Source organism: Arabidopsis thaliana, chromosome 3 (assembly GCF_000001735.4).
Source record: "Arabidopsis thaliana chromosome 3, partial sequence".
NCBI classification, from domain to species: domain Eukaryota; kingdom Viridiplantae; phylum Streptophyta; class Magnoliopsida; order Brassicales; family Brassicaceae; genus Arabidopsis; species Arabidopsis thaliana.
In genome coordinates, this window is record NC_003074.8 from 14,895,692 (window position 1) to 14,910,814 (window position 15,123).

General features: G+C 33.3%; 1 protein-coding gene and 4 pseudogenes across 5 annotated transcripts; all 5 read left to right on the forward strand.

The window, feature by feature from the left end:
- Window positions 1–131: 131 nt before the first annotated feature.
- Window positions 132–3,526, forward strand: AT3G42794 (annotated as a pseudogene; the record flags this gene model as incomplete). Its single annotated transcript has 1 exon — window positions 132–3,526.
- A 626-nt stretch (window positions 3,527–4,152) lies between these two features.
- AT3G42796 lies at window positions 4,153–4,917 on the forward strand (annotated as a pseudogene; the record flags this gene model as incomplete). The annotated part of the gene is made up of 1 exon: window positions 4,153–4,917.
- Window positions 4,918–5,961: 1,044 nt separating this feature from the next.
- Window positions 5,962–7,003, forward strand: AT3G42798 (annotated as a pseudogene; the record flags this gene model as incomplete). Its single annotated transcript has 1 exon — window positions 5,962–7,003.
- Window positions 7,004–9,538: 2,535 nt separating this feature from the next.
- On the forward strand, window positions 9,539–11,344 carry AT3G42800 (AF-like protein). The gene is made up of 3 exons (NM_114148.3): window positions 9,539–9,585; window positions 9,735–9,762; window positions 9,857–11,344. Exon 3 carries the CDS (start codon window positions 10,146–10,148, stop codon window positions 11,169–11,171), a length of 1,026 nt encoding a protein of 341 aa, NP_189866.1. The 5' UTR covers window positions 9,539–9,585; window positions 9,735–9,762; window positions 9,857–10,145; the 3' UTR covers window positions 11,172–11,344.
- Window positions 11,345–12,883: 1,539 nt separating this feature from the next.
- AT3G42803 lies at window positions 12,884–14,503 on the forward strand (annotated as a pseudogene; the record flags this gene model as incomplete). The annotated part of the gene is made up of 1 exon: window positions 12,884–14,503.
- Between the last annotated feature and the right edge of the window lie 620 nt (window positions 14,504–15,123).

The window sequence follows — 15,123 nt, forward strand, 5'->3', positions numbered from 1 at the left end:
TCAGTTTTTAAGGGGTTTCAAAGTCTTTCACTCATTTTTCGATTTAAAGAAAATGAAAATTAATCTTATTTTTATAAGAGGAGTATTTGAGAATTCTATTACTCCTTCGAGAGCCCCTGAGAATTTCTTCCATGTGGTGTCGACCAATTTTTGGTATTAATGGTTGCTTCCTCAAATGTACATTTAAAGGACAATTATTAGCAGCTGTGGAAGAGACGCAAACAATGGTATGTACCATATTGCTTGGGTTGTAGTTGATGTGGAGAACGAGGATAACTAGATTTGGTTCTTAAAGAAGCTTTGAGTAGATTTTATTTGCAAGAGGGTCAAGGATATACTATAATATCTGATAGACAAAAGGTATGCAATCTCAGTATTTTTTGTATTCTAAATGTTTTTTTAATATTTGATATTTTTTTTTTATATATTTTCATTCTCTGTATTTAGGGCTTGTTGAATGCAGCATCCATCGTGTTGCCTAATGTTGAACCTCGGATGTGTCCTAGATACATCTACAAAAACTTGAAGAAGGTTTTTCCGCATCAAAGTGAAATGAAGAGTCTGTTTTGGAAAGTAGCAGAGAGTTACACGATCGCTGAGTATGAGGAAAATATGGAGAATGTCAAAAGCTATGATATCTGCCTATATGAAGCAATCGTGGAGAGAAAACAAAGAACTGCAATTTAGCTTTCTTTTCACCCACATCTCAATGTGTTGATGTTCACAACAACATATCCGAGTCTTTCAACAATGCTATAGATCCAACAAGATACATGCCAATGGTTGAGATGTTGGAGACGATTAGGAGAACAACCAGCCACGTATTGATCTGAGGGAGACTACAGCAGGGAAAAGGGGATTTTCATACCTATACTTTTGAATCTAAAGTTCAATATATTTTGAATCTCATACCTAATCTTTATAAAACGTGAAAAAATAATAGTTAATCTAACGGACATTAGTCAACATTGTTACGGTGCTGAGTCATCGTACATGTATATGATGACGTGTTCCAAACGAAGTCGTTTTGATGTGTCGTCTTAATGTTAAAATAATTTTTTGCAAAATTGGGGATTCAAACCCGCAACCTTTTGCATCTCTAGGAAGCATAGAATACCAATTGATCCCACAACACTCATCGAACATATGTCAAACGTTTCAAGTTATAAACCCGCAAGCATGTGTGTTTTAAAATTAAACAAACGATGTCGTTTTTAATTGGGGAAAAATAAGAATACTAGGGCTTCGTATTGAGAAATCGGTTTCTCATTTCTTCTTCTTTTTCTCCAAAAATAGATGAAATGGATCGACCAAAAAGATTCCCTAAGAAGTGTCGGTGTGGAGAACCTATTGTGATGAAGACGTTAAACACTAATAGAAATCCTGGAAAACTGTTTCATGCTTGTCCATTCGAAGATAATGTAAGTGGCTCAATTCTGGGAATTTTTGTGTTTTTGTGTCATAGAAGATATGCATTTACCTTGGCGTGACAGGATAATAGGTATCATGTGTGCAAATGGATGGATAATTGTATGGTGCAAGAGATAGAAGACTTGATAGAAAAAGTTAATAACTTAGAAGGAACTTCGATTACAATTCAAAAAACTTCAATGCTTGTGAATCAGAGATTGATAATCTGATGATGAAGACGCGTGTGTGTGAGGCTGTGGTAGAAAAGGAAGTTGCAGAGATTAAAATTCAGCTTCATAGCTTGAAGAACATTGTGGTGTTTGCTTTGGTGTTGATTTTCTTTTCAGGTTTATATTTTGAGTATGAGAATCTATGTGTATTGTACTGAATGATGTGTAACGTCTAATGGGTATGAATGATGTGTAATGTTTAATGGTATGAATGATGTGTAATGTTTGATGGTATGAATGATGTATTTTTGTACTAAAAGTATGATGTGTTTTGAATTATACCCATATGATGTGTTTGTGGTTGTTTGATGTATTAGCAGGAAAAAAAAATCTGAAGAAGAGATGAAAACAAATCATATTGTCTTCCAAAAGCATACAAAGTAAACAGATCAGAATGTCTTGACAAAAAATACATAGTAAACATAAACTATATGATTCGATTAAACATAAACTTCATAATCCCATCAGCCTAAACAGAACCTACTTTAACCAAAAGTCTTGTGTTGCTTGATTTCCTTATATTGCTTGACTTACTTGTAGAAGAATCTGAATTCCACTCATTCTCAATTGTAGAAGCTTACCTCAGTTTTGCAGATTGTGTAGATTTCTACTTGATTTCTTCTCTAATTGGCTTGATTCGTCTCTCCCATAATTACACCATACACATCATTGCTCTATGTTTTCCAATTTCTCCTCTTTCGTCACTCTATTTCGGAGAAGAAGAAGAAGAAAGAGAAATCGCTTTCTCGATAATTCAAACCCTATTACTCTTAATTTCTCCCATTTGAAAATACAGATGCTTGCAGGTTTATAAGTTAAAACATTTGAGATATGTTCTATGAACGTTGTGGGATCAGTTGGTAATCGATGCTTCCCATAAACTAAAAGATTGCGGGTTCGAATCCCCACTTTTGCAAAATAAAATTTTAACATCAAAACGATATATCAAAACGACGTCGTTTGGAGACACGTCATCATACACGTGTACGATGACTCAGCATCATAACGGTGTTGACTAACATCCGTTAGATTGACTATGATTTTTGCACGTTTTATAAAGATTAGGTATGAGATTCAAAATATATTGAAGTTTAGGTTGTAAAACACCCTACAATTTTGTTTAGGTATGAAAATACACTTTGGAAAAAGTACAGGTATGAAAATCCTCTTTTCCTCACTACATCAAGGAATCATACAGGTAGATTCACTCTTAGAACAACAGAGTTCATTGCAAAAGAACAAAAAAAGCTAAAGTACTGTAAATTCGTCCCAGGTGGACAAGGTATATATGATGTTCGTGAGGATGGTGTTAGTTATACTGTCAACATTAGATTGAGAATATGTGTATGTCGGAGATGGGATATGAGTGGAATCCCATGTCATCATGTTCTACGTGTGATCACAGAGAAAAAGCTCAATCGTGAAGATTACATATCAGATTGGTACTTGAATTCTAGGAAGCAGAGTATTACAGTGACTCAATCCACAATGTCAATGTGATGTTATTTTGGAATAAATCAGGTTCTCTTGTGCTGCCACCTCTTACTCTAGTTGAGCAGATTGAAAACAGGAAAGGGAGAAAATCAAAACCAAAGAGGAAAAAAGGCAAGAATGAGTCACCTTCAAAGAAGAAGAAACTCAGTAAAGAGAAAAGAATTATGCATTGTCGTCAATGTGGGCATTCTAATCACAATGAATCAAAGTGTCGTAATATTAGAGTAGAGAAGTATATGACACCAAGGAAAAAGAAGACTTCAAACACAAACGCAGGAGAAGGATCAAGTCAAGCAACACAAGCAAGTCAACCAACACAAGATTGATCTATTTTCAGGTTTGAGGATAAGGCAACAAAACATCCGACTCTTTCAGGTTTGGTATAAGGTTTTTCAGAATTTTTTGGGACAAGTAACAACCCTTACAATAGTCTGTTTTTTTTAATGTTTTTTTAGTATGTATAACTCTTATGATGGTTATGTTGTGTCTACGGATTTAAATTAGTATAACTCTTATGTTGGGAAGTTTTAAAAAAACTCTTATGTTGGATGTGTTGTGTCTTTGGATTTAAATTTTGTTTCCTTCAATTCATGTCCTTTTTATGTTATCTTGTGTCCTCTTTATGATTTAATGACTTATCCTTATGATTTATTGATTTATATAAAGTGTTAGGGTTACAAAGTTAATGAACAAGTTAGTGTCTCAATGGTAACGATAATTAGAAAATTTGGAAGGGTCTACGGTTCGAATCCCCAATTATACAAAAAAAGTTTCAATAAAATTTGAAATCAAATAGCAAAAATGACGTCGTTTTCTATAATATGCCACGTCAATATACACGTGTCAGCTGCTCAGCAATCGTTAACATTGACTAACAACCTGTTAACGTTGACTTCTAATTATGCACTATGTTATGAGTTCAGGTAGGTTTTTAAATTGTTTTGTGTTTAGGTATAAAACATCACTAGTCATTTATTCAGGCTGAAAAAGGTACTTTTTGAATAGTCCAGATTGAAAAATGCCCATTTAGACCCTGTGAGGATGACGAAGATATACTTGATCCCGAAGTACCTTACATGAGTGCTATTGGTGGACTTATGTATCTTGCAAATTGTACAAGACCAGATATTGCTTTTACTACTAATTTGCTTGCAAGGTACAATTCTTCCCCAACTCGAAGACATTGGAATGGGATAAAGCACATCTTCCGTTATCTTCAAGGTACTATTGATTTATGATTATACTTTTCTAGAAACACCGAGTTTGGTATAGTTGGTTTTGTAGATGCAGAGTATTTATCGGACCCTCATAAGTATAGATCATAAACCAGATATGTTTTTACCATTGGGGAACTACAATCTCGTGGCGTCCTCAAAAGCAGAATTTAATGGCCACTTCATCAAAGCACACATAAATTATGCTCTTCATGAAGCGTGTAGAGAATGTGTTTGGTTTAGATCCATGACTAACCATATTCAAGAAGCAAGTGGATTAATCATCAAAAATGAGCCAACAAAATTATATGAAGATAATGATGCTTGTGTTGCTCAAATCAAAGAAGGTTATATCAAGAGCGATAGAACGAAGCATATCCCTCCAAGATTTTTCTCCTACACTCTAGAACTTAAGAAAAATAAAGAAGTTGATATCTAGTATACCCGCTCAAGTGACAACACAGCTGATCTGTTCACAAAGGCGCTTCCTACATCGACATTCAGAAAGCATATTCACCGTATCGGAATGCGCCATCTACGAGATCTCTGAAGATAAGAATAGATGATATTTTTTTTTTAGGGAGAGATTGTGCTACTGTACTCTTTTTTCCTTGTCATGGTTTTTATCCAATATATTTTTTCATGATAAGTTTTGTAACGAGGTATAACACAATAATAGTAACTAAGGGAGAGTGTTAAAGTTAGATAATTATCAATTATTGTGTTTATCCATTTATCCCTTGAAGCCCATGTGACTTGTTGTCCAAGTCTTTGGTATGACTTATCGAAAGAGCTCTACCCACCCCTATATATACGTTGCATTTGTAAAGAAGAAAAATATGAATAAGAGAATCACTTTTATAACTCTCTTGTCTCTTCTTCTTCTTTGTTATTATAGAATATTATAATATATCATATTCAATAGATAAGAGAAATGAATAATCAATATAATGACTAATGAAACTTCACATTACTAACTAAATTAAGAGCCTGATACTTTAATTACAAAAAAAAAAGTCGTAAGCCAAAGTTCCTAAATTCTCTACACAGACGGACCTAGACCTCTTATGGCTTATTCTATTTTTAATATGTATCTTTCATCTATTTTTATTAATGAAAGTATATTCAACTGTGTATAGTGTTCTTCCTATGAGAGATCATTGAAACGCTTCTTGAGAAAAGAAAAGAGTAGCGTCGTTCAAAAAAGAATGATATTGAATGATATCCTAGAATTAGGACCATATAGCAGCTTAAATACATATATTTCACAAATGTAATACAATAAAAACAAAGATCTTCTCCGATTAACAAACAACTTCTCCGATTACCAATGCATAACCCAACACATCGAATCGATGTTCATGAAACATTCAAATGATCAAACGCTAGCTCTCGGCATGAAAGAACCTAACAACAACAAGAGATTCAAAAAAAAAGATAACAAACGTTTACAAAAAAATTTGGTTATTTTCTGCAATTGATCTTCATTGCTATATATCTCTGCTTCTTGATTCTTCCTTTGACAACTTCCCTCGACCAATCTTCACTTGCCACGTCTCACATCTATTGTCTCCACTCATCTACTGCCACGTGTCTCTATGATATATTAGTGCCTCATTTCATATATCAAATCTCCCATGTTTGTAGTCAAGGTTCTAAGTTTGAAAAATCGTTTGCGCAAAACAAAAAGAAATAACACCATTGTTGATGCCTTTGTGTTGTCTGTTAGCCATCTTACAATCTCTCGAGTAATGTCTTGTATGCTTGAAACTTCCATTCGTTTATCATAAAGAAGTAACAATATGGTAGAAGTTGCCGATTTTCTCACTAACACCCTCAAAGACCACGTAACAACACTCTTGTCAACATACACCATTCGATGTCATTTGTCTTGTTCATTCACTAGTAGTTGGCGAATCACCAAACTGTTATGGAACAACAACTTTACTCTTCTTAGAAGCTCTTGGGCAGGTGTGATCCGGACATACGTCTTCACATTCGAAATTATTTGAAGTTGCAAGATCTTGAACTCCAGCACTAAGATTGTACGAATACGAAATCTGCTTATTTGCATCACAGTACGAAATCTTTTTATTGTACGAATACGAAATCTGCTTATTGTACGAATACGAAATCTGCTTATTGTACGAATACGAAATCTGTTTATTTGCATTACCTAGTCGATTCAAGGATATCCAACCAGAAGCGGTTACTTAGGCAATCATGACAGAACCAAATATCACCATGATGAATTTATGAGGGGAGGACCACTAACAAACACTAGAGAATTGTTTAACCGCAAGCACTCTAGTTTGCGATAATTGAGCAAACATTTGGAGTCTAGAAGGCTAAGTGGAGGATATTGGATCGTAAACACCAAAAATATGAGTTGAAAAAGTGGGTGAAACTTGTGACAACAACTATGACTCTCCATAATTTTATTAGAAATTCATGTCAAGAGGATGCAGATTTTGCACATTGCGAAGCGTTGGAAGAATATGAACATCATGGTGATGAAGTAGTAGAAAACGATGAAGTAGTAGAAAATGATGAAGTAGAGGACAATGTTCCAAACACTGATCATGTACCGTACGTACCGACTGGTGCTAGAGCGATGGAAGATGTACGTGATTCTATCACTGAAGAGATAACTAGAGGATATCGACTTCCATATTAGAAGTTATTGTAGGCAAAAACAATTATTGTGTTAACTATAATTTATTTCTGTTTTATATTTCTCATTGTTTTTCTATGTATTTTCTTTCAACTTTAATTTATGAGGTTTTTTAACAAATAATTTATGAATTTTCCAAGTTTAATATAGTACCATATTTTATTCTAAAAAAATTCTAGTGTTTTTTAATTTTGATAGAAGAATAATTTACATGTAACTGTAATTTACATCTTAAAAATAACACTAAAATAAATATATGTCATTTTCAGTCATTTTATACACTATGCATTGAGATGCAGATGCACATTGTTAAAAAAAAAATCAAACGAACACATCTGCATTCACATGATTCATCTAGATGCACCATCAACTTCATAAACAAACATCATCTAAATGGTGTATTTGAATGGATCTTCTGGATGGATCACCCAAATGCATTACCTAACTGATCACACGAACAACACCATATTGAAAAGAAATTTTTTGGAAATCGAACTCAAAACATGGTTGCATTATATGTTCAACTAGAATGTGACCCGTGGTACACTACGAGTTTAGTACTTTTTGTTTATTTTTTATTTTTATAAATGAAGAATTTGTTATGTATTATGTGTATAAGTGTTTGTGTTAAGTAATAAATTTTTCGATAAGTTTATATATAGTTTTTATGAAGTCGTAAGTTTATGATATTAATAAGTTTAATATTATTTTATCTTCTATGATTTGATCCGTGATACACTATAAGGTAATAAAATATGTTTTATTTTATAAAATTTTGTATTTAAATTACATAATTTAAACTTTTTGTGTTGTTAAATTTAGCCCGTAGAACACATGTAATTTAATAACTTTGTATTACAATTAGATATTTAGATGTGTTAAAGAAGATTAACATTAGAGGCGTCAAAGAAAATTAACTCTTATTTTAATATTAATGTTGATTTTTAAAATACCAACAAAAAGTATATTTTTCTAACTAAAAAATTAAAACTAAAATTATATTTGTTAAATGCTACTATTATTTGTTTTGTTTAGTGTTAAAGATTATATAGTTGGGAGCACAACAAATAAAACATTCGTACCTTGTGATCTTGTTTTTTTAGAGGAAGCAAACTATTGAGTCAAATTTGTTCCTAACATGAGTCAAACTTGTTCGGTCTTCAAAAAAATATACATTCTCATCATTCCCTGAAGCTATAAGAAAGAAAAAGGGTCAATAAAACAGAATATAAAATCATAATTAGATAGTATTATTAATTATGTTAGAAACCCAAGATCAATATTTTCTTTACATATCATACCTTAAGCTGTAACAAAAAAATAAAATAAATATATATATATATAGGTGTCAATTTGATGAGTAGAATCTCAAAAAAGAAACATGATTAGTTTTGTATTTGCAAGAAGTCTAAAAACAATAATCCTCACATTTGAATTGTCTTAACCCTAACTTTGGTATTAATACACATATATAAAGCACTTGATGAAATTTGATAATCTTACCATTTTTTTCTTTGTCACGTATGAGGTTAGCAGTGTCTTGCTTACATTTGCAATCCCTCAAATAAGTAAATGATGCGGTCACTGATGTTGGTAGGGTTTTGGAGCTTTGCTATATATCAAAATGGTATTGGTGTTTTGTGTATTTAGGTGGTTGGGTATTTATAGTGTTTTGTTATGTTAATAGGTTTTTGATTAGAAAATATAAAAAATATTAATGAGCAAGTATTTGATATCTTTGAAAATCTTTAAATCGTCACAAACTAAGAATATGCTACGTAGATGCTTAATCAAATATTGATGAAATCTTTTAGTTATGAGAAATTTCTTATTCTATTAGTTGAATTGAATATTTAATTAATATGGTTCAATTTTGTTAGGAAACAAATGCTAAATGTAATATAATTTCTAGCATTATAATAGGAAACAATTTCCTGTGGAAAAATCTGTTTGTTATAAATTTAATGATTAAATGTCGTTTAGATTTTATTTAGGAAAATCTCAAATTAGGTAGGAAAATCTATCTTAGGAAGATGCTTGAGTATGAATCAAGACTATTCTGAAAATGTATTTTGATTACCGGATTTATTGTTGAAACTAATTAGAGAAGAATAAATTTTGCTAAGATTTGATGACATTTAAATTAGCATTTAAAACTAAAATCGTTTTAAAATCAAATAATTCTAGATATGGTTAGTTAGGATTGATTTTCGAATTTTGCTAATTAGGAAATAATCATTCATTAATTCCGTAGAGTTTTAGGGATTGATTTGTGCAATTTATTAGGGTAGTAGTTAACAATATCTATGTTTAGGCAAGTAATTAGTGCAATATCTTAATTGTTAATAAAAAATTTGGTCATTGTTCTAAAGAAAATATCTTGTCTGATTGATTTTGTAGGGACTAAACATACAATATCAAAATTGAAAAAAGATTTTTCGACACAAATCGTCTCCAAAAATGTATATGTAGATAGATTTATAAGTGTCATCAACCGCTTGAGTTACTTATGAAATCCTATTTTGTTTGAATTTTTTTTTTTGATATATTTAAGATAAAAAAAGTAAAATAAGATTACATTTTTCAGTGGATTTAATAAACAAATGGTTAGAACTAAAACAAGAAATATGAGATCTAAAAAAGAAAGGAAGCTAAGTAAATCTCATAGAGATAGAGATCTAATGAGGATGTCTACAAGGATATTACTGATAGAAAAAAACAAAAAAACAAAAACAAAAGAGTGTAAACATAGTAGCACACACTCCCTAATGCATCTAATAATTACCCGCACGCATTAACATCTCTCACATGAGTCTAATGAGAAAGTCTCTTAGAAACAAAACACCCAAAGCATGTCTCATCACTTGACCAGCTTTTGTCTTCGTCCCACAGACATCTCCACTCTCTTTTGTCTTCTCTCCACAAACCCTAATCACTATTAACACACAAATCACAGCTTTTCAAAACTATATATTATATCCAAATATCAATATATCCTTTTTCTAACTCTCATCAATATGTCTTGGCAGCTTTTGATATTTTCTTAGCAGACAAACACACTTGAGCTGTTTTTTTTTAATCTATAAATACTCTTTTTTTGTTGATAGCTTTGAGATCTCTCTCATGGCTTTTCCTCAGAGAAAACGAACACCTTCTTTCTCTTCTTCTGTTCTTGACTCTGTTTACCGTTCTATCGACGAATCTGACGGTCTCCAAAGTGACCTAAAAGGATCCATCAACGAAAATGTATCTTCATCATCATCCTCACCATCACCAAACAAGAAAGACGACAAGCTTACAACTCTAAGGCGAGCAATCATGGACGAAGAACACTGGCTTTACGCCCGAAGCAGCACCACTACCACTAACTCCTCTGATTCCTCTTCTTTTTCCTCTTCCGAGGCAGAGTCATATCGAACAAAGAGAAGGTTGAGAAAGCTTGCGGAACAAGGTAAAAGATCAGGTGATGAGAGACAGAGAACAAAGAGAACGGTAATGGACAACGATAGTAGATTGTTTTCCAAGTCCGATGATGATAAGAAGCCTAAAGCCGTGAAGATAATTGAGGAGCTAAAGAGATCGAAGCAGCCAGTGTCTCCTGGAGCGCGTCTCACTAGCTTCCTCAACTCGATCTTCCAATCTAACGCCAAGAAAGTGAAGCTTTGTTCTGTCGGTAAGACAACAGACGTTAAGTCCTCATCCTCAAAGTCTTGCTTCAGTCGAACAAGAAATAAAACCGACAACAACAACAACAACTGCAAGAAGTTGGAAAGGTCTATAAGATTCTATCCGGTTAGAGTAACCATTGATGGAGACTGCAGAGACTATGCTCAAAAACACATTACTCGCGTGAGGAAACCAATTCCAGAATTTACCGCTAAGAAGAGTGTCAAAGAGGAGATTAAGACCAACGATCATCACACTGAGTTTACTTGCATCACAAGAAATATAGGTTTGAAGGATTTTGTGAGAAGTAACAAATATGAAGGTAAAGAAGAGGAGGAGGATGCTTGGAGTCACTCAAGTTCGGATCTGTTTGAGCTTGATAGTTACCGGATCGGTATGGGGCGGTACTTAAAAGAACTTCCAGTCTATGAAACTACTGATTTCAAGACTAATCAAGCCATTGCTAGAAGCTTGCTTTTGTAGTGTTTTGTTTTGTTCCTATAACTTTTTTCCTTATCATTGAAATTAATTTACTACTTACGCCAAAGAAGATATCAATTTACTAATTACATTTATTTGGTCTTGAGTCATTGTCACGTGCCTGGTTTCGTGGATTACTAACAGCAGGTCCGGCTCATTAAAACATTAGACCCTGCACAAATATATATTCTTAAAAAAAATCTAATTCTCAAATTGTACCAAAATGTGGACCCTTAAATATAAAGATATTTTGTTAAAATATTGGAGATCTTGTGTTTTTCCTCTTAGGTACATGCCAAAAACTATGCTTAACTATGATTACATTCGGGCTCATCTAAATTGTTATCACCTAGCTACAAATGGCTAAATATTTTTTTTAGAATATGGTCATGTATGATTAGTATGTGGCTACATAACGGTTTAAATAATTTGTAACCGATCTTTAAATATATATTGCAATACATCCACGATGTGCTAGTTTAGTTGAGAATCGAAAATCATAAAATTATCTTGTTTACGGTTTTAATGGAGATTCCAATGTGGGTTGCTTTTGGTGAAAGTGTTCTTTCGAAATTGACATTTAGAAAACTATATTCTGTGAATATATCACATGAAAAATTGAGTGATTTGACTATCTTATCTATCGAAAGAAACACTGATAAAATATTGACCAAAAATTTAATTAGATATTTTATGAAGAAAAAAAGAAAACAATATACTGTCTGTTGAACAAATATATTTAGTTATTCTTTTCAAATTTTTCAAATTTTTTTAATATCACCATGATGTGTTTGATGAGACATACTGTATATATCATTAAATCATCCATAAGATCTTACAAGCCAACGATGCATTTCAAATTTGTGGTACGTATTGTACAAAAATAGATACATGTAATTCATATTTTTTTCTTTTTTAATTTATGTAATCAGTGACCCATAAGTATTATTACATGGACAGATGCATGTGCATTAAAACAAGTTCTCTTATCCCCCAAAGAGGACTCTTCACAATACAGCTTGTTTTGGTTGTGATATTGATTACATCTACTTCTTTCTTTTATTTTGTAACATCCGGTTTTAGGAATATGGTAATGCATGCGTAAAGATTCAAAAGAATTGATTTGATCATTTATTTAACCAAAATGTACATATTTTTTCGGTCAAACGTTCTGCGAGAGTTCCATAATTAAGCATGTTTGGGCTGGAACAATTTTAGGATGGTGACTTTCAGGGAAGTGATTGTCGGAACCATGTGAGTGAGGAGTAAACACGGGAAAAATCATGTGGTGATTTATAGGATCGATAAACAAGTCTTTAAAGCTTTTCGAATGTAGCAAACTGACCATCGGACATGAGTGGACTCATAGACCCAAAAAAAGATGTGGATGCTCACTAGTAAGGGTGATCGAGACGTTACATTCTACTGTTTATATGTTTTATCTTTGTCTTTAGAAAAATCAGTGTAGTTTAATGGGTCTAACTCCTACAAATACTCTTTTTAATTTAATAATCTTTGTGCTCACTAAAGCAATGTCGTTTGTAGGAGTTAAACTTATTAGACTCCAATAAAAATGAGAGATAAAATAAAATGAAGTGATAAATTTTATTTGTCTAAAAAAAAAAAAAAATCTGAGTATTTTTATTAGTATTGTAGAACACTAAAAAAACTTTAACAAAAAAAAAAAACACTAGAAGAATTAATCTGCGCCATGCATGATGAATGAAAGAAGTAAATCCAAGTATTTTCGTAATAATCAAATCCTCCTACTCTCAAGATCAATAAATAGGATTTTGGCCAACAAAAGAGTCTACACGTGGACACTCTGAGGGCGGTCTTGGCTTTAGAACGTTGGAAGAATTTAATTTAGCTCTTTTAGCTAAACAGTTGTGGCGTCTTATCCGCTTTCCAAACTCTCTCTTGAGTAGGGTCTTGAGGGGAGATACTTTCGTTATAGTGATCCATTACATATAGGAGCATCTACTCGTCCGTCTTTTGGATGGAGAAGCATCATGGCTGCCAAACCTTTTATCTATCGGGACTTCGGAGGACCATAGGTTCTGGAATGCTAACCCGTGTATGGGAAGATCCATGGATTCCCACCATCCCAGCGCGGCCAGCGAAGAGCATTCTTGACATAAGAGATCCCCTACTCTATGTCAATGATTTAATTGACCAAAACATAAATTTATGAAAATTGGACCGTCTCCAAACACTGATCGATCCCGTTGATATTCCACTTATATTAGGGATTCGCCCAAGTCGTACCTACTTGAGTGATGGTTTTAGCTGGTCTTATACTAAATTCGGTAACTATACTGTTAAGTCAGGATATTGGGCCGCGAGAGACCTATCCCGTCCTACTTGTAAACCCCCTTTTCAGGGACGAGGTGTTTCGGCACTTCAGGCACAAGTATGAAAGCTTAAAACTATGCGGAAACTTATGCATTTTGCGTGGCAACTGTATCTCTAGCTGTCTAGCCACTTGTCAAAAATTGACATATCGTCACATAGGTGCGGTTAAAGGTTGTCCCCATTGCGGAGAAGTAGAAGAGACAATCAACCATCTCTTGTTTCACTGTCTACCCTCGAGACAGACTTGGGCTTTATCGCTTATTCCCACCTTAGGGAATATTTTCCCTAGAAACTCTCTCTTCTATAATTTTGATTTCCTTTTTTGGCGTGGCCGAAAATTTGGAATTGGAGAGGAGGTATTGTAACTCTTTCCATGGATACTTTGGTATATTTGAAAAAGTAGAAATCGGTTTGTTTTTGAAAACTTCAGGGAACCTACCCCTGAGACTTTGGCATTGGCACTTCAAGAGGCAGCTGTTTGGAAAAAAGCAACCCTAAAAGAAGATGATCCCACCTGTCCAATCCCGTTCGTAGGTTCTTCTCAGACCTCGTCCACCTTGCTCCCTTAATGTCAACTCGATGCTTCATGGCATGTAGATGACACCTTGAGCGGGCATGATTGGGTACTTGTTCGTCAAGACTTGGTCATCCACCTTGGCCTTAAGAGCTCTCGTCGAATTTATCACCGCTTCATGCGGAGTTTGACTATTTGTTATGGGCAATGAAGTGCATGATCTCTATTGGTGATACTTCTGGTACTTTTTCTTCGTATTGCTCAGACTTGATTGCTATCCTTGATAACCAAGACGATTGGCCGACTTTTGCAGCGGAATTGGCTTCATATCGTTTTTAGTTTGTTTTTTCCCTTCTTTTCGTATTAGATTTCTTCCTCGTTGTTCTAATACTCAAGCAGATTGTTTAGCTAAGAAAGCTCGGGTTCGTAATAGCCTTTTTCCCATGTAAGCACATCGAATCCTGAATGACTCTCTCTAGCGGAGAGTTTCTTTCCGATAATTTAATATAAATGATGTTTAACGGAAAAAAAAAGAGTCTACACGTGGCAAAGAATGATTATTCAATTACGCATTACAAAATTGTCATAAAAAAAATCTTTCGTTATTCAATTAAGATTTTATAAAACTCTGTTAAAGTTTAGGATTTTGATTTGTAAAACGTAATCTAAGGAGGTGTTATTAGTTTGTGATTTATATGCACTTTTAGTGACTTGAATAGTGACTTGAAATGTCATGAAAAATCTTTTATTATTCAGTTAAATTTTATAAAACTCTATTAAAATTTGGTGTTATTAGATTTTGATTTGTAAAAAGTAATCTAAAGTCTTCATAAATCTGAAGTTATTGGATTCATACTTTAATAAAGTCATTAATTTTTTTGTGTTATTCAACTTAAACAACAATTTCCATTATTATTAATGATTTAGAGTGAATCCTTCCAGAGCCGGCAATAAGAACAAGCGGGCCAAACCCAAGTTTGCGGTCGTAAATACTATAAAACAAATTTTAATCTCAAAAATTTATATTTGTTAGGTAGTCTAGTGGTAAAGACTTGTCTAGAGTAAACTTCAGCATTCAGTTTTGAG

Coding starts and splice junctions, on each gene's coding strand:
- AT3G42800 (NM_114148.3), top strand. CDS start 10,146: ATGGCTTTTCCTCAGAGAAAACGAACACCTTCTTTCTCTTCTTCTGTT.